At 47.0% G+C, this 27,455-nt stretch overlaps 1 protein-coding gene across 1 annotated transcript in view; it reads right to left on the bottom strand.

The window, feature by feature from the left end:
• The window catches only part of IQGAP1 (IQ motif containing GTPase activating protein 1), an 88,050-nt gene extending 60,862 nt beyond the window's left edge, over positions 1 to 27,188 (bottom strand). The window contains exons 1-2 of the mRNA XM_040968754.1: positions 27,059 to 27,188; positions 25,287 to 25,386 (exon numbers count right to left, since the gene is read on the bottom strand). Of these exons, the coding sequence (XP_040824688.1) occupies positions 25,287 to 25,386; positions 27,059 to 27,113 (155 nt within the window). The 5' untranslated portion in view covers positions 27,114 to 27,188. The remainder of the gene's footprint in view (positions 1 to 25,286; positions 25,387 to 27,058) is intronic.
• Positions 27,189 to 27,455: the final 267 nt, after the last annotated feature.

The raw sequence follows: 27,455 nt of genomic DNA, 5'->3' as shown, positions 1-27,455 counted from the left end.
TTTAACAAAAAGAGAAAAACAACAGCTCTTTCTCCCAGAATGTGAGGACTAAGAGATGTGACAGGAAAAGCTAGGAATGATGCCTGGGCACCAGGAAGGCTCCCGGCACTCCTAGCAGGTGTCCCTCGCATCTTCCGCATTCACCTCTGCATGCTCTCTCGCTGGCTGCCAGGCTCCAGGTATGGTCTGACCAGCCAGGAAAGGCACGCAACAATCATCTTCTTTACTGTGAACTCTCTGGACCCACACAGCCAGCCTCAGATTACATTCTCTATTCTGTTCCAATCAACAGAAGCTCTATTTCTTCCCAAACACAGAGCTGTCAAATCATCTCTCCCCAGTCCCACACTAAAAGCAAGCTTTGTACCCACCTCCATGACAACTGTCCATGTTAGATTCAGCTGACTGTCCAGAAGGTCTATATCTAGGGTCCTAATGTTACCTAATACAGCAACTTCTCTTCCAGCAACAAAGCATCCACAGATGTCCATGGGTTTTACAGGACGAAGAGGAGTTTACCCAAATGGCCTAGAAAGAGGAAGCCTGAGAAACACCGTGTGGTGGCCCCGCCTGGCACTGCCACCACTAGGAGTGCTGGGAGGCGAGGGCAGGCAGGTGAGCAGGGCTTGTCACACCAATAAGCCTTCACTCCATCCTGGTCACATAGGACACTGAAGGGTGCACTTCTCAGAAATTCACTAGCAACAAACCAGTCTTTCCGATTTTCTTTACTAGCAAAAAAATGTTTTAATTAGCTAACAGGTAACTTTGCGAAAAAAATGAAAAAGGATTCCAGAGAATATGATGCCAAGTGGCGACATGAGCACACCCTACATGGCATCAGGATTCAGCCATGGCTAAAAACAGAGTTGGACAACAAAACTTTTTTTTTTTAAAGATTTATTTTTATTATTTTTTCATTGGAAAGGCGGATATACAGAGAGGAGAGACAGAGAGGAAGATCTTCCATCCGATGATTCACTCCCCAAGTGAGCGCAACGGGCCGATAGCCCATCCGAAGCCAGGAGCCTCTTCCGGGTCTCCCACACGGGTGCAGGTTCCCAAAGCTTTGGGCCGTCCTCGACTGCTTTCCCGGGCCACAGGCAGGGAGCTGGAAGGGAAGCGGGGCTGCCGGGATTAGAACCGGCGCCCATATGGGATCCCGGGCGTGCAAGGCGAGGACCTTTAACCACTTGCGCCATTGCGCCGGGCCCAACAAAACTTTTTTTAAAAAGATTCATTTGTTCAAAGACAGAGTTAGAGAGACAGAGAGATTTCAAGAGATCTTTATCTGCTGGTTCACTTCCCAAATGCCCCTAAGGGGCTGGGGGCTGGGCCAGGCCAAAGCGAGAAGCCCAGAGCTCTGCCCAGGTCTCCCTTGCAGGTGGCAGGGATCCACGCAGCTGGGCCATCTTTCACTGTTTCTTCAGGAACGTTAGTTGGATCCAAAAGGGAAGCAAGATCAGCGTTCAAACCAGCACCCAGAGGGTAACTGGCTGTGTCCCAACACAGGCCGCCAGCAGCAAAGCTCTCCTTGGCTCCTCACAGGAACCAAAGCAAGTACACAGCTCAGCACTCAGCCCTTCCTCTCATAGGAAGGACACAACATCAACACTTCTCCTTTTCAGGTTACAAATCTAACTCAAATATAAATATATTTTTTAAAAAGTGATAGCAGATATGGCAACTGTAGTAAATATGAAAATAGTAACGTGAATAATTCACTCTCAATATAAACAGCTGTGGTGCAGTGGGTTAAACTGACACTTGGGACTCCTGCGTCCTGTAGTGGAGCACTAGTTGGAGCTTCGGCTGCTCTACTTCGCATCAAGCTTCTTGACGATGTTCCTGCTCAAGCACTTGGGTCCTGGCTCAGCCATGGCTTCTGCAGCCTTTTGGGGAGTGAACCAGTAAACGAAAGATGGCTCTCTGTCTTCCTCTTTCTCTCTGTATCACTCTGTCTTTCACGTAAGTCAAACTTAAAACAAAACAACAAAAAGCCCATAACAACACGTAGCAGAATGAAGCTAAACACTTCACGTGTGCTCTCTCACTTGGTCCTTGTGAAAACATATGGCAAGTAGTGTTATTCTTATTTTTACAGATAAGGAAATCATGGGTTCCCAAAAGTAGAGTAACCTGTTCAAGTTTACCCAGCAAGTCAGTTCATACTCTTTCTTGATGGCTGCCACCCACAGCCTCCTTCAGCGATGCTGAGCTGCCACCTCCTGAAGGTGCCTATCCAAAGATCAGGTTCCTGAAGCAGGTCTACCCACCACAGCTCAGCCTCATTAACAACTCTTACTCTTTTAATAACTAGACATGGGTGAAGTGACACAATTAGCTGTGAAAAAACTAGAGTGCTTACACAAAGGTTTGTCTTTAATGTAACTGCATAATGCTTATAAGCAATCTTGTATGCTTTTCTTATTATCTCTTTTTACAGAGGTCTGTTTTGTACCTATTTTAAATCAATTATCCTGAAAAATGATCTATTCTGACAGCTTCATGGTCACACAGGAAGCACTTGGGATCCACTGCAATGCCTATCAGTGGCCAAGGGAAGCTCAAGCCCAGTTCCTGCCTGAAGGAAATCACACTCAGCAGCTACAAGGGGAGACCACATCTGCCCGGATCATGCTTTGTAAGATAACGTGCATTTAGAAAGCCGGAAATGAATAAAGAAGAGCATTTAAGATCATGACACAACATCAACAAGAAAGGGAAACAAAAAAAACGCCTGCTCCGTAAATGACGAGTCTGTGTGGTGGGGAGTGAATGGGGTAAGCTGCACGAGTAGGAGCACCACGGCCTGGACGGGTGGGAACCCAGACAGAGGCAATCATGGCTTCAAGCAGGGCAATCATGAGCAATTAGAAGGCAGAAATCTGTTCCGTTTTACAAACTGCTGGGTGACAGAGAGGGTTAGGGGGAAGGGGAAGGTTTCACAGATGACTTGGGAAAAAAATTAAACACAAGGTTAGTCCTCATTTTATATTTTGCAGCTAACATGAAGCACAAAATGTATTACATACATTTTTTTTTTCTGTAAAAAGAATACTTATTTGAAAGGCAGGGTTATAGGGAGAGGCAGAAAAGAAATCTCCCATCCATTGATTCACTCCTCAAATGGCCACAACAGCCAGTAGCTCCATCCAGCTCTCCCACATGGGTGCAAGGGCCCAAGTACTTGGGCCATCTTTTTCTGCTTTCCCAGGTGCATTAGAAGGGAGTGGGGTTGCAAATGGAGCACCTGGGACTTGAACCAGTGCTCTAATATGGGATGCAGACCTGCAGATGGGCGTTTAACCCACTGTACCACAACACTGATCCCTGGATTATAGATTTTTATACAGAAGAAATACAGATGAACACCTCTATAATCTTAAAATGGGAAAAGAATTTACAAACAAGACTGAAGAGGCAGAAATCAGAAATGAAAAGATAAATAAATAGGTTCTATAAGGGGTAACAGGTAACATTCTCAGCTCTTGGCTTTGGTCCAAGTACCACAGGCATTTGAGGAGTTAACCAGCACACAGGTGTTTGTTCTCGTTCCCTGTGTCTGTGTCTCAATTTTAAAAATTAATAAATAAAATTTGTATTTTTATTGGAAAGGCAGATTTATAGAGAAAAGGAGAGACAAAGATCTCTGTTCACTGGTTCACTCCCCAAGTGGCCACATTGGCTGGAACTGAGCCCATCTGAAGCCAAGAGCTTCTTCCAGGTCTCCCACGTGGGTGCAGGGTCTCAAGGCTTTGGGCCGTCCTCGACTGCTTTCCCAGGCCACAGGCAGGAAGCTGGATGGGAAGTGGAGCAGCTGGGAAAGGAACTCGTGCCCATATGCATTTAAGGCGAGGACTTAGCTACTAAGATCCTCAACTAAAAATTTTAAAAGCAAAGCATCTAAATTTCTGTAGGGCCATTAAAAAAAAAAACAACAGGCCCGGCGCGGTGGCGCAAGTGGTTAAGTCCTCGCCTTGCACGCCCGGGATCCCATATGGGCGCCGGTTCTAATCCCGGCAGCCCCGCTTCCCTTCCAGCTCCCTGCCTGTGGCCTGGGAAAGCAGTTGAGGACGGCCCAAAGCTTTGGGACCCTGCACCCGCGTGGGAGACCCGGAAGAGGCTCCTGGCTTCGGATCGGCATAGTATCGGCCCGTTGCGGCTCACTTGGGGAGTGAATCATCGGACGGAAGATCTTCCTCTCTGTCTCTCCTCTCTGTATATCCGCCTTTCCAATAAAAAATAATAAAAATAAATCTTTAAAAAAAAAAAAAAAAACAACAAAACAGAACTTCAAAAAGACAAATGGGAAACAAAAATTAGCAACACACAGAGCTCAGTCTTCTATAATCTTTTTAAATTTTTACTGAATTATTTGAAAGTCACAATGACAAGGAGAGCTCTTCCACCAGTTCTTTCAGTTTTTCCCATTTACCCATCAACAGCTGGGGCTATGGCAGGCCAAAGCCTGGAGCCAGTCACTGTATCCTACTCTCCTGTGTGGGCAGAAGGGACCTACACACTTAAACCAGCACCCAGTGCCTCCCAAACTACACATGAGTAGACAGCTGGATTAGAAAGACAGGCAGGACCGGAACAAACACATCCTAGTCAGCAGCTTACTTCACTACAGTGCTGGCTTCTCTCCTATAACACACACACACACACACACACACACACACACACACACACACACAAATACATCTCTAAACACCTAAAATAGACAAACACCTCCTTAGTAAAAGAGACTGGAGGCACAAATAAGCAATGCACAAAATAATAAACATAAGTGGCCAATAATTACAGGGAAATCTCTGTACCTCAAACAAATGCAAATTAAAGTGACAGCTATCAGACAGGATAAAAAAGATTAAAAAAAAAAAACAAATCACTCATTGCCCAGTATGTGGGGAAATCCCATATTCCCACACACAGCTCCAGGAAAAAAAAAACCTGGCTCCATGTGCCATCTACAGCAAACTTACAGAAACTTCTATAAAAGGGAAAAAGAAACCACTTTATTTTTAAAAGATGACTCGGGGTCTGATGGCATGGATGACTAAATGAGAGGCGGCCATGAAAGCAGACTCAGGAACCCACGGGGATGGGGAAGACAGCCAAGTCATGTCTGAGATCTCTTTGGGTTGAAGCATTGACAGGGACACCTAGGAGTGACATCCTGCAGGACATCAGAGACTCAAGCCTGACACCCAGAAGTGACACCCAGGCTGGAGCCCCTTACTTGGGAAACCAGCATCACTCTCCCACCTGGGGGTGGACGAGCTCAACAGCAGCACTGGTTGAGGGGAGAAAAAAAGGGGTGAAGAACTGAGCCTCCGAGAGCCTCACAAGGTCACTGGGCAGCTACCTAAGAAGGAAACCATGCCAGGGAGCTGGCAGGGGCCACTCACTGCCAACACTGCTGAGAAATGAGTATCAAGGGGAAAGGATGTGGCCAGTCAGGGAGGCCACCTGCCACCCATGTGGGGAAGGTCTCAGTGGAGTAGTGAGGCTAGCGTTAGATCACCACTAAGGAGGGGGAGGGGGCAAACACAGGAGGTAAAGGGAAGCCCCTGCCTCAAGAAGCTTAGGAAAGACAGAGAAACTAGCAGACTGGAGGAAGGGCTGGTCTGAGATGGTGCCATGTCCAGGAAAGGCACCTGTTCTTGAATAACTAACCACTTATTTGCCGCCTACAAGAATGAAGATCCAAGAACAAAGAACCAAAGCAGAGGTGGTGGTGACAGAGAAAAGAGGGAAGGAAATGAAAATGAGCAAGAATGGTGTGTTATAACCTCCCTGGGCTTCCGTTTCCTGTCTGTAACAGGATTAGTGGGAGCACCACTAACCTAATGGGAACTATGCATTTGCATACCTCAACAGGAGTCAGAATGGGACAGAGCCAGGTTCCCAGAAATGAACCAACCTACTGCTATGGACGCTCGGTAACTGAAGTCATACCTGCCTACCTTGTCCGGCTGATAACATTCTTCAAAGGGAGGAAATACTTAGCCCTACCCACTCTGCCACTTGGTGAGACAAAGAAGTGACTATGCTGAGAACTCCACTGTGCTAAGCCTTAAAACAAGCCCAGACTAAGAGCCTATGCAGAAAAGAAACAGGGTGGGAATCTGAATTAGGGGTCTGTGAAGAGGAAACCAGCTGAACAAGTTCTGCAGCACACGTGACTCCTGCGGTTTCCTGGCTCAGTGCAATAGAGAAGGGGAACCCGGCAATGCAGGAACTGACTTGGCCAAGCTGTGGAGATTCGGTTCCTGCAGGAGTGGTTCCTCCGGGCCACGCCCAGCTGGCAGAGCAAATGCCCCCAGGGATAGCCTCCCAAATTTGGTTGCCTTTCTCCCACAAGCAGAAGCCTGCTAGGGCCCCACTCTTGAGAGCACTACCTGGCCCCATGATTTTAACACAGTGTGACAGGTGCAGTCATGACAGAAAGGAATGTTGAGTATTTAATGAAGCTGTGAAGATCAAAGAGAAGCAGCACTCTGGGGTTTTCCCAGAGAAAATGGCATTTAGGTCTTGAAGGACACTTGGAGGTTGATGGCAGTGAATACACCACCCAGACACGCACCTCCAAGGTCCAGACGCTGCCTTCTCTCCAGAGGGTTGGGAAAACAAGGAAAAGATCTGACCTAGAGGATGGTTCTGAGCAGGACAGGTTCAAGGAAGAGGGTAGATGGAGAAGGAATGGGGAGGGGGAGGAGAGGTGAAAAGGGACAGGGTGGCCAAAGTAACACTGCTGCAACCCAGGCAGGAACCACGAAAGGCTCCCTTCTAGGCCACACTAGCAAAATGACAAATCTCAAACAATGAGTGGAAATGCACAAAACTGAAAAACTGTAATAAGTGAAACACTAAGAAAGTTTCCTTAAGCAAGGTATTTAACTTCTTTGCTTATTTCTGTCTTACAAAAACTCGGGCTGGTGCAGGTCATTTCCTTATTAGCTGAAGAGGCTAGGGAGGGCCAATCTACATGTCAAAATTAAACACCTGTTACCATAACTCAGTGCAGTCCCAGTCTTACTGGAGTGATGGAAACTAAACCATACAGCTCAGTCCACTTAAGAAATATTACTGAACTCCAAAAAAAAAAATTATTGAAGTAGGTGAATTTCATCGCATGTAAAGCATGCATTAGTAAAGGGTTTTGTTGGTGGTGGTGGTGGTGATGGTGTCTCTAGAAAACGGGTCTGTCCGCTTACTCCCAGGCCAAGTCTTCAGGGCCAGAACTCCGTGACCATGACAGGCTCAATCTGTGTGCCTATCCATGTCTCACGCACTACGTTTCATGAAGTGCCAAAGAGCTCTTACTCGGCAGCTACCATCCTAACATTCCTAACTGAAGCAAATCCTGACAGGCAGGAGGACTTCTCCACAAAGAGAGACCCACATTTCTCTGCGAGAGCAAACATCTGTGGAGGTCAAAAACAGCATTTTCAGAATACTTAGTAAGAACATCCTAGAAGGGCGGACTACCTGAAGCCAGGGTTGTGGCAAAACAGGTAAAACCAACCACCTGCATCCAATATGGGTTCTGACCCAGCTCCCTGTTAAAGCCCTGGGAAAAGCAGCAGCGGATGGCCCAGGTGTCTGGGCCCTGGCCATCTAGGTGAGATACCAGGATGAAGCTCCTGGATTGGATTCAGCTCAGTCCTGGCCATTGAGGTTACTGAAGAAGTGAACCAGCAGATATCTCTGGTGGATATCTCTCCCCTCCTCCCAACTCTACCACTCAAATAAATAAGTAAATCTTTTAAAAAATTAATAATAATAAGGGGAATGGTCAACCACAACATTCATTAAGGACCTTGTTTAAGTTCACGGTATTTTAAGGAAAAGCACAAGACCCCTTCACCGCGTGGGTTGTGGCAACACAAATGGAGCTAGCACCTGACAGAGATGGAGGCAGGGTCCAGGGATGCCACCTGGGGGGACTGTGTTAACACATCAGTATATTAGTCCACTCTGATCAGTACTTTGATACATAGCTCAAAATTCAAGAAGTATAAAAAACTGAGAGATGGGAGTGGTAATATGCAGAAAACAAGTAAGATAAGAACTCAAGAATTCCTGGGCACAGCATCAGTGTACCAGTAATGTAAGCAAGAAAGGGTGCAATATTTACATCCACCTCGGTTAAGAAGTGGTGGATAGGGCCTGGCGCAGTAGCCTAGTGGCTACAGTTCTCACTCTGCACATGCCGAGAACCTTTATGGGCATAGGTTCATATCCTAGCTGCTCCACTTCCCATCCATGTCCCTGCCTATGGCTTGGGAAAGCAGTAGAGGATGGCCCAAAGCCTTGGGGCCACTTGGGGAGCAAACCAGCAGGCCAAAGATCTTTCTCTCTGAATATCTGCCTTTCCAATAAAAATAAATAAACCTTAAAAAAAAAAAAAAAAGAAGTGGAGGATAAAGGAAGTGTTCCTAGAAGTAAAAGAGATAGTGTGAGGTTAGTGTAGGGCTCGGGGAGTGTATCTTCTGAACTGGAAGATGTTTGTGCCTTAATGAGAAAGAACCAGCAGAAAAATGTGCAAGTTAGTGTCAGCAAGTCACACTGGGATCAGGACTCTGGAAGATGAGAAGGGACTGGACCAGGTCCTGGACCGGCTGGACAGACAAGCCTCTCCCACGGCTACAGGGAAGGCAGGCAAAACGGACTGCGCGGCATGAGATGGGCTCAGGGCGTAAGGGCTACGAGCTGAGGAAGCATAGTGGGAACACAGAGGCCACAGACACAGGAAGCGAGAGATGGAGCTGCTGTCTAAATGTCACCTTCAAAGGGCACTGCCTCTGTGAACTCTTCCATGATTTGCTACCAGAAACACTTTCCTCTTCCCTGGAAGATGCTCTAAAGCTTCCTATGGCCTTTTGTATTTCTTCAGGCCCTTAAAGTTACTCACCTACGTAAAACTGGAACTCTTTGCTAACCTGACTCTGAAACATAATATTCTAACCACTGGAAGACACAAACTGCTCTTTGTCTCTTACTTCGGGACCATACGACTTCTGGTCTCAATTCTAATCAAATAATAAAAACAAACCATACTGGGGTGAGTATTGTGGTGCAAAGGGTTGGGTTGCTGCTCCAGACACCTGTATTCCAAGTAAGCAGCTCTGGTTCAAGCCCGACATTGCACTCCCAGTCCAGCTCCTGATGACTAGGGTTCCTGACACCCACTGAGGAGGCTCAGATGGAGATTCTTGGAGGCTATTGTGGGGAACTGAACAGCAAATACAAGATATTTCTCTCTTTCTCTTTCTCTGTCACTCTATCTTTCAAATTAATAAGTAAATCTATTGGCTCAGTTCTTGTCTGAGATGCCCATCTGGTCCATCAAGTGTACTTAGTCTGTTCACTGAACTTGTCTACAATGCTTACTGCTTAACAAATGCTTATTGCTAAAACAAACAAACCTGTTTTAAAAAGAAGGAAAGAGAAAAAGGAACGAAGGGAGAGAGGCAGGGAGGGAAAAAGAAGGAGGGAGGCAAATAAAAAAATATGGGCCGGCTAGAGAGGTCACACAGAAGATTAAGCTTCCACTTACATTGCTGGCATCCCATATGGCATTCCATCCAGACCCCTGCTTATGGCCTGGGAAAGCAGCAGAGAGTAGCCCGTGTTTGGGTCCCTGCACCCATGTAGGATACCTGGAAAAAGCTCCTGCTACGGAGAGAACCAACGGATGGAAGACTTTCCCTGTAGTTCTGCCTTTCTAATAAAAATTAAAAATAAATCTTATAAATCTTAAAAAAGAGAGAGAGAAGCAATTACCCACAGCTCTTACTTCATAGTCTTACCTCACAGCTCTTTACCTCTGGCCCACTACAGCCCCCCTCGACTGGAACTAGACTCCCAACATGCGGTCTCATGCTTGGCAGGAGGTGGGACTGGGTACCAAGGAGCAGAAACTCACAAACAACGCCAAAGGAGCTCAAGTTCCACATGCTGTCCCTTCTCCCCCACATTGTGGCTCATCTTACACAACCCAGCCATAAAGTAACACTTCACTCATCTCAACTCTCACACACTCCCTCTCTGGCATCCGGCCTTGTGACACTTGCGACCACTGGTTCCTGGAGGCCAGACAACTGCCCACACGTCTGCCAATCCACCTGCAAATCTGCTGCTGCGTGTTCTCTCCACTTCTACCATTCCCAGAGTAGGGCCAGAGTTCACAAATCATTTCATTTCTTTTCTTTCTTTCTTCTTTTTTCTTTTTTTTACTTGTTTCAATGCAATGTTTTTCTTTACTAAGGGCATTCTGCTCAACATTTTTAATCATATCAAGAAAAAAAAAGCAATGGAATATTATCAAGTCACTGAAAATAAAAATAGCTTTTAGTAACAGAAAATGAAAATACAAATTTTTAAATAACTTGAGAAAATACTTAGGTTAGGACAGAATAACAACCTTCCATTAACTGTTTACAGACCATGCTTGAAAATATTCTGTAACATGGATTTTCAAAAAACAGCCCAAACCTATTCTGGAAACTTCTTCTTAAAGTTCCCCTGGCACCATGACTTAAGTTGATTCTCCTTCTACTTCTCAGAAATCTTTCAGTAGCAAAGCATTAATAAACACTTGCGTGGACAATGGTATGACGGCCCCACCACCAGCCCACTCCCCACGACCAGGGTCCCTGCGCAAGGATGGCCTCCAGAAGAGAACACCGACTCCAGACACACTTGTCCCTTTGCTGCGGACACCGCTTCTCCATCAATGAGCTGATGTTTCTCAGGACTCTTCTGCCTTCTTGTCCTATTAATACTATTCCCAGGAAAGTCACTTCTCTCCCTATCCTCACTTAAGCATTTCTTAAGCCCAAATGTAGACGATCACATTTAGATATTAAATAAATATTAAGTTTCATAAGATTCAGGGTATTTGAAAGATAGAATCTGCCGTGCAGTACATTAACTATCCCTCCAAAAACAAGACAGACCAAAACCTGACTGACCAAAACCTCACTGATGACCTCACAACTCCCAAGTAAAATGTCCTACAGGCCCTGGTGTTGCTCAGCCGGTTAAACCACTGCTTGCAACACTACCATACCTTATTGGAGTGCCAGCTGGATCCCAGCTGTCCTGTTTCCATGCAGCCTGGTAACACACCTGGGAAAGCGGCACATGGCAGCCCAAGCACCAGTGACCCAGGTACTCATGTTGGAGGCTAAGAGGGAGTTTTTGGCCCAGACTTGGCTATTGCAGCCATTTGGAGAAGTGAAACAATAAGTGGAAGATTTCTCTTCCTTTTCTTCTCTGTCATTCCACCTTTCAAATAATAACGCATTCTCTCAAAAAAATTACATATTTTATATGTTCTGGAGAGCTCTATGTGAATTATAAGCCTAATAGCTTTTTCTGTTATTGAGATAGAATTGAGTTCACCATTTTCCACCTTTTTAAAGTAGGCAATACAGTGGTTGTTAGTGGATTCATATTGTGCAACCATCACCACTAATTCTAGAACACTTTCACCACTCATAAACAAACCTCACCCATTCAGCAGTCACTCTCCTTCTAGCAGCTCTTCTAGAATCTGCTTTATTTAACCAGCTATAAATCTTCTTACTGCCATTAACACCTAGCTCACATTTATTCACTGTCTGTATAAAGTGTCACAAATTGGGACCGGCACTGTAGCATTCTGCGTTAAGCTACCTGAAACACCAGTAACCCACCTAGGAGCCAGTTCAAGTTCTGGCTATTCCACTTTCAATTCAGCTCCCTGCTAACATTCCTGGGGAAGCAGCAGAGGGTGCCCCGAGTAGGTAGGTTCCTGCAGCCATGCAGGAGACCCAGAAGAAGCTCCTACTTCTGACCTGGCTCATTCCTGACCATTGCAGCCATTTATGGAGGGAACCAGCAGATGGAAGATCTATCTTTCTCTCTCTCTGTAAGTCAGCCTTTCAAGTAAATAAACCTTTAAATATATAAATCTTATACACACACACACACAAATACATGAGTCACTCTTTAAAAGGCCATGCTGAAATTTTTTTTTCTGGCTCCCCAATTTGGTGATCATGTCCAAAAGGAGATGATGTTGCTGTCATGTGCTTTTTCTCAATGCGCCCACAATGGCCCCTAAGCATCACCTGTTTCCTGATAAGTGCTCCTAAGTTACCTACCTTTTCAACAGTTGCTCCAGAATTTTACCAGCCTTATGTTTTTCCAGAAACTAGTTCACTTGATCATAATTGTTTACACCTTTTTTATTTTTAAAGATGCATTTTTTTTTCCATTGGAAAGTCAGATATACAGAGAGGAAAAGAGACAGAGAGAAAGATCTTCTGTCCAATGATTCACTACCCCAAGTGACCACAACAGCTGGAGCTGAGCTGGTCCAAAGCCAGGACCATCTTGCAGGTTTCCCTTCTGGGCACAAGATCCCAAGGCTTTGGGCCGTCCTCGACTGCTTTTCCAGGCCACAAGCAGGAAACTGGATAGGAAGCTGGGTTGCCAGGACACGAACCAGTGCCCATATGGGATCCCAGCACATGCAAGATGAGGACTTTAGCCACTAGGCTTTCACATCAGGTCCTTATCTATTTTTTAAGGTATTACTTATTTGAGAGACAGTTCCCATCCACCTGCTCACTGCCTATATGTGCACAGTGGCAGGGGCTTGGTGGGGAACTGCGCCAGGAGCCAACGGGTATTCCAGGTCTGCTTCCTCCAGGGTCTGCATTAGCAGGAAGCTGGACACAGGAGCTCAGGCTGGGCATCACTGGGCTACGCTGCTCCTTTCCTTTGATTAATAATGAGCATATCTGTACTCTCTCACTTTCTTTTTAAAGAAGCCATACTCCTTTATTTTCAAAAACTATCCTCCTGCACCTCTCACAATGCCTTAAAGACCGCTTAGGGCAGCTCAGCAATCACACCTCCCCATTTAGTGCAATTACCATTTTAATTCAAGTTCAATGAACCAAGAGCATAGAAACGCAAATGAAGAATGAAGCTGTGATAAAACATAAAACAATTGAGAATTGACTCCGGATTGTCCTCCTAGTCCCTCAAATCTCTAACTCTGATACAGAATAGTGCTTCCCAAATGAAAACAAAACAAAACAAAAACTGGCACGTCAGTCCTAAACTGATGGTGTGTGAGACAGGAGTTGGGTAATTGAGCCAGGTCTGTGGAAGATCCATATATCACACTCTCCCTTGGAGATTCAGAACATTCGCCTCCATGACGGGGATTCTAAATAACCCACTGACCCAACGATCTAGCTTGATTTAACCCAGACTCCTGGAGCTTTTCTTAGCTCTACACCCTTTCTTTAATGGGACAGTACTCATTACCAAGATACAGCTCAATTTTAAAAAGATAGACAAGGTTAGCCCCAGTTTTTGGAATCCTAAACTTGAACTCTCCTTACTACAAAGACTAAATGATACTAATTTGGCTCATTTCTGCAGTTTTTAGGCCAAAGCCACATTCTCAAATACCAGCTTCCTTTCCCACTGGGACCCTGCTAAGTATTAACAACACAACATGCCTGCAATCACCCTGGACAATTCTAGCCAATTCTCCCAAGAGAACTTTTTTAAAGGATTTATTTATTTTTATTGGGAAGTCAGATTTACACAGAGGAGAGACAAAGAGAAAGATCTTCCATTTTTGGTTCAATCCCCTAGTACTCTCAACGGCTAGAGCTGAGCTGACCGGAAGCCAGGAGCTCTTCCAGGTCTCCCATACAGGTGCAGGGTCCCAAAGTTTTGGGCCATCCTGGACTGCCTTCCCAGGTCACAAGCAGGGAGCTGGAAGAGAAATAGAGCAGTCGAGATATGAACTGGAGCCCATATGGAATCCTGTTACATGCAAGGCAAGGACTTCGGCCACCAGGCTTCCACGCCAGGCCCCCTAAGAGGATTTTAAGCTACAAGGTTCACACATCTCAACAATGGGAGCTACCTTACTCTAAAAAGAAAAAGAAGAAAAAGCAGATCTCAGTTTGTGGACTCCAGAGCACGTTTGCTAAGACAGCAGCTGCTGATGCTCAAAGATCAAAACAGGAGCCAGCATGATGGCGCAACACACAAAGCTTCCACCTTGCAGTACCTGCACCCCACAAAGGTGCCAGATCTAGTCCTTGCTATTCTATTTCGTATGGCCTGGGAAAGCAGCTCTCTGTTCATGATCTGGGAAGGTAGCAGAGGATGGCTTAAGTCCTTGGACCCCTGCACTCACGTGGGAGACCAGAAAAAGCTCCTGGCACCTGCTTCTGATTGGTTTGGCTCTGGTCATTATAGTCCTCTGGGGAGTGAACCACGCAGAGTTCAGAAATCACCTGGAAGACACACTACAGTAAGAAGCTGACCTCACTGCTTAGCAAAGCAAACGCTAAGCAGATCAAACAGCATGAAAACTCTCCAGATCCTACAAAGGCTTGGAGAAAATGTGAGAAAATGTTTTCATTAATCTCAGAACAAAGACGCTCTAATTTTTAGAAAACTCAAAAGCCAAAATTAGAAGATGATTAAATTTAAACACAGTGTATAAGTCAAAAATTAGACAGAATATTTGCAACACACATGGATGGATGTAAAAGATTAATTTCCTCATGAAAAGAGCTCTTACAAATCACTAAGAAATATTAGCAATTCAACAGGGAAAAAAATTAGCAAAAGAGTCTGCTCCAACAGTTCACAGTGAAGGAAATCCCATGGCATTCACACTGAGAGAGATGCACGCTTCACTCTTGATGAAATCATCTGGGAAGGGCACCACAATGCAACACCATCTTCATCCACGAAAGAGGCACTGGTTTCAGAACTCATAGTATCGGGGGTTGGTGAGACTACCAGCCCCACCTCCAAGGAGAGCGGGACTGGCAATATTTACTGAAACCAGACAGGCATATCCCCTCCAATGCAGAAACTTCACTTTCAGCAAGAGTACACACGCACGCACAAAGACACACACATGACTCTGTTGACCTCAGCACCGCTCACAGCAGCAAGAGCCGGGGAATGCCCACTGAAGGTCAAATCCACAGCTGAAAAGTAGGAACTCTGGGAAAAAAAGAGCTGCTCTCATGTCCCCCTGAGCAGTCCCAAGAAGCAGACCAAAATGCACAGCATGCTTCCTCTTTCCATGGAAGAAGTCAAAGAGACCTGTCTCTTCCTCCCGGGAAGACACCTTTCTGGGAGAACCCGCAATCTCAGCGTGACGCAGGGAGCAGTGAGAACAGGCTCTGCCCCACCCACCCTCTGGATTATGCTTCATGTCCATGCAATAAAAACATACTTTAAATTTAAAAAATTTTTTAAAGATTTACTTATTTTTAGTGGAAAGTCATATACAGAGAGAAGACGAGAGACAGAGGGAGCTCTTTTGTCCATTGATTCACTCCCCAACCGGCCCTAATGGCTGGAGCTGAGCCGATCCGAAGCCAGGAGCCAGGAGCCCCCTCTGGGTCTCCGACACTGGTACTGGGTCCCAAGGCTTTGGGCCATCCCGGACTGCTTTCCCAGGACATAGCAGGGAGTTGGATGGGAAACGGGGCCATGGACACAAACTGGCGCCTATTTGGGATCCCGGTGCATGCAAGGCAAGGACTTTAGCCACTAGGCTACCACACTGGGCCCAATTGTTGAATTTTTAAGGAAAATCCCCAAAGTCAAGCCATTCTCTAGCACTCTTTTTTCAATCTAATAAGGATCAGCAAATATTGCCCAAACTAATGACATAAGGGCAAAAAAACACTTTGGTAATGGTTTTCTAAGCAGAAGATAATTTTTTTGTTTCCTTTTTAGCTAGTTCAAGGTTGTCTGGGATGTTCATACTGTTTCTTCTGTCATGGTCTGTTGGTTAACAACAACTGCCTATCCATGAAATTTCTATTCAACTTTATTTTTATAATTTTCTTTAATGACCATAGGTTATTCTCTTTTCAATTTTGCCTTTTCTAAGTCTGTTCCACTCCCTACTTTATTCTTACATTCCTTCTACATCGGGATATTTAGAATCCCCAATAAATCCTCTGGCTCCAAGGCCACAGCCTGACACTTACTAACCTTAAAGACAAATACTCACTTTGAGAATAGGATTCATTTATGTTGTTGTTGAGAATAGTATTCCTTCCTACCATGAATTTGCACAGCTCTTCTGGGAGCCCAACATTCTCTCGCCCGCCCCCTCCACCTGCCGCCACAGGAGCCGAGGGGCTGGCAGCAGCCTCCCCGACGATGTTCCTCTGCTTTTCATGTCTCAGTGCCCCCACATCTGCCCCCTCAGGAGCCACCCTGGGCTGGCAGGAGCCTCTCCCACGATGTTCCTTCTGCTTTTCATTACCATTTTCAGTGATTCAGCAGAAAGGTATTCTGAGACAAGAAAAAAGGGAGGCCTTTCCACAGGCTTTCCTCCACCCACAACCCCCAGACACAGGGCACACAGTGCTTGCCAAAAGACCCAGGGTCATTTCCAATCTAGTGGCCACGCCCTTCTGCACACAGACCAGAAACCTGCAGGAAGGAACACCTGCTCCTTAGGTTCTTGGGACCTCCAGGGCAGGTTGCAGGCTGTGGAGAAGAAAAGCAACCAGGCACAGTACAACAAGCCAGTTAAACACCCAAGTACAGGAGCCATCTGCAGACTTGTGCCCGCACTGAGCGGCGACCAGAGCAGACTGCAGGAAGAGACATCCATCAAATAGCTCATTCTCTCAGTCACCGCAGAGAGGCAAAGGACCCATCAAATGTCCCCAGGCACCAGCTGATGTGGTATTATACTTAGCATCCGAGACTACCTGTACAGTTATGTTGTCACACAGACTGGGGCCTGAATTCCAGATGGTTGGGCCAAATGATATTAGCTTCCTTTCCTCCTCTTTGAAATGAAAATCACCCCGACTCGCATCATCTTTCACCATGAATTTGGGATCGACTCCACTGTCACCATTAATTTGGAGAATGCTGCAGGGCAGGGAACAAGGTGGAGGGAGCACATAATCTGGTCCAACCACCTCCTTATCTGCTGAAAATACATAATAAGCACTCCACAGGGCTTCTAGGATGGCAGATCAGATAAAGCAAGTGCAGTGCTCATCACAGAGCCAGTGCTGAGTACTGAAGATGCCACCAAGCAAGGAGGAGGAAATAAGAGGCCACTGACTTGGAGACACAGGAAATACAACAGATCACCATGGCCTCATAAAAACTGCAGGATTTCGCTTTTGCGGGGAGGGGGGAGGTTGGCAAAAGCTTCCTTTCAAAGGTTAAAGTACAGTGCCTTACAGAAAGGCCAAACCTTTCCAACACACAATTCTAAGTAAGGAAAGGTAAACTCTTCAGAATAAACCATTAACCAGATCTTTCATTTTTCATCAGCAGAGTCCCGTCCTGGTCTGATCAGGCACTTCAACCACCCTTCACTCAACTTGCTCAAGAACAGTCTCCAGGCAACTGAGTCCTGAGTTAAACAAACAGCCACAGAGATGTGAATCACTTCCGGATGGGCTCCCTCTGCCTACCAGCAGTTTCTCAACACAAAATACTTCTTGTGAAGGACTTTATTCAGCAGCTCAGAATGGAAACAGCTGCAAATCCATCAAGCATCACATGGCTTCAAAGACCGCAAGGGGTCTTGCTGCCAACACATATCCCTGAATCACTCTGTCATGAAGCAGGGACAAGGAGAAATCAGAGACCCCGAGCAAAGCCAAATAATGACATTCCTGGGGCTGAAATGTATTTTTTACCATTTTGTTATGATCTATACTATTTCTTATTATTACTCTGACCGCAAGACCAGAACAAAACATATGCCAAATCAGGTAAACCAACTGGCCACTTAACAGGCAGACTTTCCCATCCTTGAGTGTTAGACAAGCTGGCCACTTAGCTGGTCACTTAACACGGGTTTGCTGTGGTCACATCTGCTCCACCACGTACTGTTGCAAAGGGAATGGCTGAAGCATTTCATTCACCTCCCCTGGCTGCCCCTGCAGTTTTCCCTACTGTGGAAAGAACATTACATGTGCCACATTTTCCTTCAACTAAACAGAGACCATTTCAGCAAATTAGCTACAGTAGAAAGGGGAAGGGTACCTAACAGTTCAAAAGGAAAATTACAACAGAACAAAAGGACGACCACGAATAGAAACCCAGGAAAACAACCCAGGCAGTGGAACACAAGGTAGACGACACACAGACGCCTGAAAGAAGCTGTGTTAAATCACCGTTGTTATGATTTAGCCTAAACAGATGAAATGAAGAACAGTCATAAAACAAGTGTGCGGATCTAATCCCCTAGACGGCACTAATGAATCAGGACCAATTATTAAAGGTATAAAGGATAATTTCCTAGAGCTAAAATTAAAAAAAAAGGTATTATAAATCAAGAAGAGTCTGCACACTACAGGCAAAATTACTACGCCAACAGCAATCCTAATAAGTAACCTGGGGAAATAATTATACTTCAAGGAATTCTGCAAGTTTCAAATCAAAGATAAAGAAAGAAATGGAAAAAAAAAATCCAGTTACATGGAACTAAAAGTAAGCTAGCTTCAGATGCTGTTTCTCAGGAATAGGAAGTGCAAGCACATGAAGTCATAAGTCTTTCTCAATGAGAAGGAACAGGGCTCACTGAAACAGAATTAAAACGTTCAGAAGTGTAACCGTGAGTGAGTTAATATTTGACAAAATAGCCACCACCTGCCAACCAGCAGTAAAAATAGGGGGACTAACTTACATCAGAGTACAATCTGAAGATTCAGAGTCACCAAAATATCACACCATTAAAAAAAAAAAAAAAAACCAATATAAAAGCAAGTCCTAGCAAGGTTTGGGAGATATAAGTCTGGGCTTTGAACAGATCATCAATAGAAAGATCAGCTTTAAAGATCCATTATTGTTTAATTTTTCTGTATTTCTTCACATTATGTTAACCCAAGAAACTCGCTAAATTTCTTCAGAAGATTGCTTTGTTAATCTGAAAGGCAGAGTGACAGGAAGCCAAAAGCCACAAACTCCACTTGGGTCTGCCCCACGGAGAGCAGGGACTCATGCACTTGAACTGTCACCTGCTGCTGCCTACGCACATTGGCAGGAAGCTGGGTTGGAAGCAGAGCAGCCAAAACTTGCACCAACACTCTGATAAGGAATGTGGGTGTCACAAGTAGCAGTTTAACCCACTGTACCACATCTGCTATCCTCCATAGTCTTCATAAAATTTAAAACTCTACAGTGTAAAAGACAAAATGGAAAAATCAAGCAAGAACATCAACACGCATATTTTCTCAACACGCATATTAAGAGAACTTAGAAACGTTAATATCATGACACTAGAAAATAACCAAATAAACAGAAAAAAAAATCCACATGAAAATAAAGTTTATAAACTGATAACCCAGGAAAATAACAATCAAATAAATATGATTTGAAACTGGAATAAGCCTAAGTGAATAATGGACATTATGCAGCCACTGAAAACAGTAATTAAAACAACGTAGCAGCTTAGAAAGCCAAATGTGTTATTATAATTCTCTAAAAATTACGGACTTGTACGGTTTTCTCTTTTTCCTACTCTCTTCCTCCTTTTCTCTATTATAAACTTCATTAGCATTTCAAATACGCAGTATGGCCTTAAAATAAAAAAGTCTTCATGCCCTGCAGCCCATCCCACTGCCTGGAAGCATTGTCATCTAGCATTTCCTGCCAAACTACAGCCTGTTGAGGGAGAAATGAGGACGGCCAACCCTTAGGACTTTCCAATTCCCAGAAACATGCACCAGGGCCTTATTACCATCACGCTGCACTCACTGGAGGGCCAGGAGAAGGGACACGGCTACCAGGTGCATCCCTCATAGCACCGCTGCCAAACGCACACTGGCTCCAAACTCGGGTTCACCCTGTGAGCTTCCTCACTGGCAAACACAGGCAGAACTCACCCTGCCCCAATTCCAAGTCTCACTTCAGCAAGGACCTCACCAACCAAGATGCTCAAAAAGACATCTGATTTAGAATTACTGAAATTCAGACTTACTTAAATATTGAGTATATAGTCATACAACTTTCTTAGTAATAATGACAGCTACTATAATGAATGCCTAAACTACTCCCGGTTTTCTACATTTCTAACTTTAAGATTTGTTTTATTTTGATTGGAAAGTCAGATATACAGAAAGGAGAAGAGACAGAGAGGAAGATCTTCTGTTTGTTGATTCATTCCCTAAACTGGAGCTGAGCCTAGCTGAAGTCAGGAGCCCAGAGCCTCTTACAGGTCTCCCATGCAGGTGCAAGGTTCCAAGGTGTTGGGCTGTCCTCGACTACTTTCCCAGGCCACAAACAAGGAGTCGGATGGGAAGTGTGGCTGCCGGGATTCAGCGTCCATATGGGATCCCAGTGCATGCAAGGCAAAGACTCCAGCTGCTAGGCTACAGCTCTGGGCCCTATTCTCTACATTTCTAAATTGTAAATTTGGCTGTACTGCCTCAGCTCCTTGGGGTAAAACTCTTTCAGTGGCCACACTAAGAACTCACACTCCCATCTGCAACATTGTTACTATGTGGAGAAGCACTTGGTTTCAAACACTTTAAGAAATAACTCTTCAATACACCCACTTCTCCCCCTGGAGCCATTCCAGGAGGGACCCTGGGCTGCATTTTCAGAGCCAAGACCTAAGGCTTCTTTCTATTGCTCTCTCGGTTAGAACAACTGAGATGAAATCTCATCCCACACTTTCCCTTGACAACTCACTTGTATCCAGCTTCTATTTTCACTCAGACCACTTCACTGACATCCACTTCACAGCCACACTGAGTGGTACACTAAATGCTCAGGCTAAATCTTTACAGGTGACCCATATGACTAGGGGGCATCTCAGGTTAAATAACACAGACCAGGGGCCCCAGATCAATGGGTTAAGCGGTGCTTACACATTGGGGCAACCTCAGCCCGATGCTGGTGTTGTTTCTCTGAGGATTCTCGAAGCTTCTCTGGCCAGTCACCCAGCCTATCTCCTGTGTTTCCTTAGACATCCTAGATGACCACAGTGTGCCTGCCAGGACAGATCTAGATGTCCCGCCATTCTGATACGGTTTAGAGGGAAACGAGATCTGATGGAGCCCATCCCAGAAAATGTTGTGTGTGTGTGTGTTTTTTTTCCCCTGCCAAAAAATGAAGAGATATGCACAAAAGGGAACTGTTCACAAGAACTGGTTCTTTGCAAGATACTTTTTCAGTTCCCCTAAATTACAGCAGGCAAAGGGCTCCGAGTCAGTGCTAACCTCTTGTTCCTGCTGGGGAGCTACAGAAAGCCTCCACTCCGACCCAGCTGTTCCCTTCCCCTCTGCCCCAGGGGAGGGGGCGGTGCAGCATCACACAGCTCTTCCCCGATTCCAGCGCAGCACACACTTCTTCACCTGTGTTCCCTTCTCACTTCTTTCCACCTGTGCCTTCCTCTGAGCTCTCTCAAGGACTTCCTCCTGCCCAGCACCCAAGCATTTCGTCTATTTAAATGTCATCTCCTTCCATTCCGTGAAAATGTTCTTTATTCCTCTTTTTTAACTGCTTGGTGGCCTCAACAAATGCAAAGCCCGACTAGAACGGACAGAAAGATCCAACATGCCCCGGTGTGAGCCTAGAGGTAACCAAGTCCTCACCTGCTACAGAGTCCTCAGCAAAAAGCCTCGAATCCCAAGATGACATTTCCTGATGACAGCTTAACTCCCAAATGGAAGCGATCTCAACCATTAAGAAAAGCACCAATTTCTGTGGGTCTATTTCCCAGCCGTTCCCAGTGTGCACTTTGAAATTTACATGTTCATCATTTCCCACTTAGCCTTTGGGGCATGACACACTTGTCTTTCCACACACACACAGTCCAGCGTGTGTTCATATTCCACTCTCTCCGCACACTCTCAGCTTTGCCCAGGACAGAGCTCTGTTAACAGTACTGAAGAAAATGGAGTACCCCGGGACTCACAATGAGGCCACTGTGCTCGGGTGGGAGGAGTAGGGATATTATAAATACAGCTGGAGAGAGAGCCCTTGTCCCCTGTGGAGCGCTCTGATCTTGATTCCTGGCCTTGGAGCCACTGCAAACCCCACACCTTGGGCAGCTTCAACTTGGGAGAGGTGGAGGACATGAAAGAAACAGAACAGGGCCAACTCACAGAGGTCCTGTCCTAGAGGGGAGCAAGGGGTTGCCGCTTAGCTCCCCTCAGTAGGAGACTGAGCTGGCAGCGGAAGCCCAGGCTGATAGCAAAGCCCACGCCATCAGCCTGCGGTATGCCCAGGACACCTGTTAGAGAGGTGGCAGCGACCACATCAGCCCTCTTTTCCTACCATAACACTTTCAGGCTTTTCTTAGTTCTACTTAATTTCCTAATTTAAGCTTCAGACCAAAACAAAAACACACAAACAAAAAAACCTCCAAATTTTATACAATTCCCTCCCCAAAATAATTTAGGAGACTTTCCATATAGCTAGGCCAATGGGCGGCATATGCCAGGACAAGGGCCATTATTATAATCTCCCTTATAACCCAGAGTGTAAGAAAATAAAGAACATCATAAATGGCTCCATGGCCTTAGACAACTCCAAAGGATGTAAAAGTATCAGGAACGCACAATGGCTTCTCAATCAAGATGTCTGTATCTCAACCACATGCTGTAATGGAGCGCCAGGTCCACTCCCAACTCCACAGCCCTGCACCGCCCAGGTGCATTAGCAGGGAGTTAGTTCCCTAGTTCCCCGACTCCAGTTTCTGGCTAATGTGTATCCAGCAAGTCAGCAGGTGATGGCACAACGAGCTGAGTCCCTGTCACCTGCGTGGAGGCCTGGACTGAGTTTCCAGATCCTGGCTGTGGCCTGGCCCCTGTGCTGAGACAAAGGTACCTGGATTAAAGTTCTCCCCAGGAATGGGGCTGGCACTGCGGTATAGTGAGGTAAGTTGCCACCCGCAACACCAGCATCCCATATGGAAGCAGTTTGTAGTCCCAGCTACTCCACCTCCCACTCAGCACCTGGGGAAGCAGCTAAAGATGGACCAAGGGCTCGGGCCCCTGCACCCACCTGGGGGAAACCAGGAGGAAGCTCCAAGCTTCAGCCCAGCCCAGCTGTGGCAGTTGCAGCCATTTGGGAAGCAAACCAGAAGACGAAAGACTTTCCTCTGTCTTTCCTTCTCACTCTTTCAAATAAATTAAATCGTACACACACACACTGTCGGGGTGGGTGAAAGTGTTGAGGTGCGGGGATTAAGATGTTACTTGAGAAACCATGCCAGCATGCACAGATTCACATCTCCACTCTGCTGCCAATTCCAGCTTCCTGCTAGCAGACACCCTAAAAGGCAACTGAGAGGGCCCAACCCTTGGTACCGGTCACCCACGTAGGAGACTGGACTGAGTTTTGAGGTTCTGGTCCAGTGCGGAGCATCTGGGAAGTAAACCAGCAGACGGAAGTGCTCTCCTGCACTCGGCCACTCTTTCAAATAAATTTCAAATCTTCCCCAAAAGAAGGCAGGCTAGTAGCTTGGGACATCTCCCTCTCTCAACACAAGGTGAACAGCATTTCTGGTGTTCTAGAGCACAGAACGGCCCCCTAGACCAGGGGCAGCTTTCAAAACTAGAGGTCGTGGCTGGTGTGGGGAGCATCATGTTCAACCACCGACCACTTGTACATCAGAGTGTCAGTTCAAGTCCCACCCAGCCACTCTACATCCTATATGGCTACCATCGAAAATGCCTGGGAAGCAGAAGGTGTCCCAAGTGCTTGGATACCTGCCATCCACACGAGAGACTCCAAATGGAGTTCTGGGCTCCTAGCTTCAGCCAGGACCAGCCCCGGCCACTACAGCCATTTGGGGTGTAAGCAGGGAGATGAACAATCTCTTCAAATAACTAAGCAAACCCAGAATATAATGTAAGTGGCAGAGGACTTAGCACCTATTCCCTTACAAAACTCCTGGAAGAAAATGCCCCCTCTGTTGACCACACGGTCACCTCCTGCTGGGTGAACTTCTGCGACACTATCATGAATATGTCTGCCCCTGTTTGCTAAAAAAGTGTGAAGCTCAGGAAAGCCTCCAGGATTCTAGCGGGCATACTAGATGCCTGTCATCCCAGGGGAGAAAAGAACAGGACCCCAGAACAGACACCAAAAGGTCCCTGAGTGCAGCTGGCTGTTGCATTGTGTACATTTTAGGGGCAAAGGAAAGATCGGAGGGGTTAGTTCTGGGAGTCAAGAGTGTTTGTGGTATTGTTCCAGGAGATTTTCCTGTACTGTTTTTAACATTTTCAGAATTGTTCCAAAACAAACAAAACCACTTATTTTCTAGCACTCTTTGAAAATACCTTTGATTGTCATTAACTTTAGACTACAAATACCTTTTATTACCCCTTGCTAGCTCTTGTAGCAGTTAACTTAGAGAAAGCATGATCCATAATTACATCTCTCTGTCCTGGGGCCTCACAAAGAACACAGGCAATAGAACAAAAGGAAATTAACCACCAGACATCCATGGGAGCCAAGTCACAACTGTAACACTGTACCTGCACGTGGCATGTGTGCACAGGGGAGCCGGTCACAATACTGCCAGAGGTGTACCCACAGGCACAATACTACCCACTCTTTAGATCTATTTATTTGAAGGTAAAAGTTACAGAGAGAGAGAAAAAAAAGAGAGATCTTCCATCCACCAGCTCACTGCCTAATGGTTAGGGCTGGGCCAAGCTGAAGCCCAGAGTTTTACCCAGGTGTCCCATGAGGGTGGCAGGGCCCCAAACACTTGTGCCATTTTCCACTGCTTCTCACAGGCACGTTAAAGAGGGTGCTGGATCACAAGTGGAGCAGCCAGGACAAGAACCAGTGCCCACATGAGACACTGGCATCGCAGGTGGAGGCTTTACCAGATAGGCCACAACACCAGTTTTTTCTAAGCCTCCCATGCTACCTACATTCCCCTAGTGAGGAGGGAAAGAACTCAATTCACGTAGAAATGAAAACCAGTGGAATTTCGTAAAATCTGAAGACTAAGAACTTCAAATCCAAAAAGATACTATATATTTTTTTTTTTTTTTTGCCCATACAGGGTAGTGCCCACAACATACATTTTAAGCATAAAACTTAATAGCAGAAATCTGGAAACTTTTCAGGACACAGAAACACTCAACACAGCATTTCCTGATGAGCTACCCTCAAGGTCACTTGCTCCCATGAATCAATCCTCTACCTGCACTGACATCCCCGGCCTCCGCCCCCCCCAGCCACACCTGCTCCCTCCTCCCCCAGCCTGGCATCCTTACCTCTTGGCTTCCTCCAAATGACAGAGGTACTCATAGGCCACATTCTGACGTCTCCTCTCATCCATCTCCTCCGCAGTGAGTCTCTCATTATCCAGGACAGCTAGAACAGGAGAAAAAAAGCAGCAGGGCCAGGTAAACAGCAAGATCAGTCATCTGCCTGAGACCGCCCACAAACGCCTGCTTGTCACTACCCAGGTCAGGGCAGCGGGGACAAGTGTAAATACCCCCAGATAGAGTACGAGGCCTTTCCTAAAAAAAGAACCCTGGAGTTTCAGTTATACTCATCGTGCCCTTTTTCGAGACATTTCATACAAGCTTGAACACGGACTGCATTTTAGCATAACCTTGAAAAGCACTGGCTTGAAAGGTCTGCACGTGGAGCAGCGAGTTAAGCTACCTGCCACACAGGTATCCAAACCACAGCACAGGTTAGAGTCCCAGCTGCTTCCAATCTGATCCAGCTCCCTGCTAATGCAGCTGAGAAAGTAGAAGGTGATGGCCCAGGTGCTCAGGCCCCTGTCACCTACACGGCAGACCCAGATGGAGTGCCACCTTCCTGGCTTCGGCTTGGCCCAGCCCTAAGTGAACCAGCAGTAGATCTCTTTCAGTCTCTCCCTTTCTCTCTTTTATTCTGCCTTTCAAAATAAAACAAATCTCAACAAAAATATGGATCTGAGTTCTTGGCCCGATTTCACTGTCTGTCCACCAGGATTTATTCCTAGCACAGGTCCAGTAGCACTGTACCCTCCTCTGGAGCAAAGCCCGAACCTGTTAAGAACTGAGTGGCAGGAATGGTGCTGGATGGTTTCCAGCACTGCTCTCTGATAGACGGGGTGCTTGCAGGTCAAGGAGGAGTAGGGTCCCACAGCCTGGGGGCTGGAGCTTGAAGCGATGCCCAGGCTGTGGAGTAAGTTCCTAACCCCAGCCTGGCCTTCCTGCACACCATCCGGCCTCCACCTCTCCTGCCCCACCCAGGCCCTCAGCATCCTTCGCCGTCCCCACCTGTGATCAGGCTGCCGCCCCAAGTCCCTGTCTGCCTCCTGCCCTGCCTCTTCTCTCCATCACACATTCTCGTTGGTGTGCACACCTGTCTCTCTGATTAGAAAAGAAAAACAAAATATTCTTGGAAGGCAGAGCCCGCTCTTATCTTGAATTTCACTAACGTGGCACAATAGCTCAAGGTGGAATTGTATAAGTGCGTGAAATTATCCTTGAAACCAAGAACATGACTCCTTGGAACTTGATGTCCCAGGAACCTGCTACCAAAAAATGAGGAAGTCAAACGGGTTAAGGTTGCAATCTCGCTCTCTTTTGAAATCCCGATGAGAGAACTCTAAGTCCATGCAAGCTGAAGCGAGTTGCCCAGGGACCGCACCCCTCGGACAGCCCGGGGCGAGCAGGTGGGGAGCTCTCGGCCACGTCGCCAGGCAGCACCAGGGGCAGCACGTTCTTGCGGGCCCCCGGGACACGCCCTGCACCGGGCTGCCACCTCACCCAGGCCGGCTCCCAATCTCGGTCGAGCCGGGCGACGGGAGGCGTTGGGTGGGGCCCCCAGTCCAGACGCGGTGGTAAGGCCTCTGAGGTCCTTCCCTGCCACCTCGGAGCCCACCACGGAGACGCCGGCTCCGGGGGCCTCGCCGTCCGCCGAGCCAGCTCTTCCGGGTGCCCACGGCCCGCACACCCACCATCGAGGCCAACTCCCTCGGAGGCTGCCAACGCCGACCACCTCTCTCCCCCACCAGACCCGTGCACCTCGCCGGCCCCGCACTCACAGCCATAGTGCGGCCGGGCCACGCCCTGCCCGTCAACCTCGTCCGCGGCGGACATGGCGGCCGAGCCCAGGTCCCTGCTGGAGGAAGCCGAGAGACCTCGGAGGCGCGGGCGGCGACAGCTGCAGCTCCTGCCGAGTGCGCGGGCTGCCCGGCCGTCCGGGCCCCGCCCACGCGCCACCGCGAAGAGGCGTGGCCAACCGGGCCCAGCCCACGCGCCGCCGCGATGGGGCGTGGCCACTCTCGGGCCCCGCCCCCTGCCGCCACCCGCTAACGTCTGCTGCAGGCGGAAGGAAGGAGGCGGAGTCCGTCGGCCAATCGGGCTCGTGCTCGGCTGTGCTGCGCGGGGAAGGAGCTCCCGGCTGTAGCCGCGCCCTGGCCGGGCTGCCTCCCAACGTGC

The sequence above is a fragment of the Ochotona curzoniae genome, unplaced genomic scaffold (genome assembly GCF_017591425.1).
Source record: "Ochotona curzoniae isolate NIBS_2020 unplaced genomic scaffold, NIBS_Ocur_1.0 scaffold_4701, whole genome shotgun sequence".
NCBI lineage: Eukaryota > Metazoa > Chordata > Mammalia > Lagomorpha > Ochotonidae > Ochotona > Ochotona curzoniae.
The sequence above is the reverse complement of the archived record's forward strand: the minus strand, read 5'-3'. Positions and strand labels throughout refer to the sequence as shown.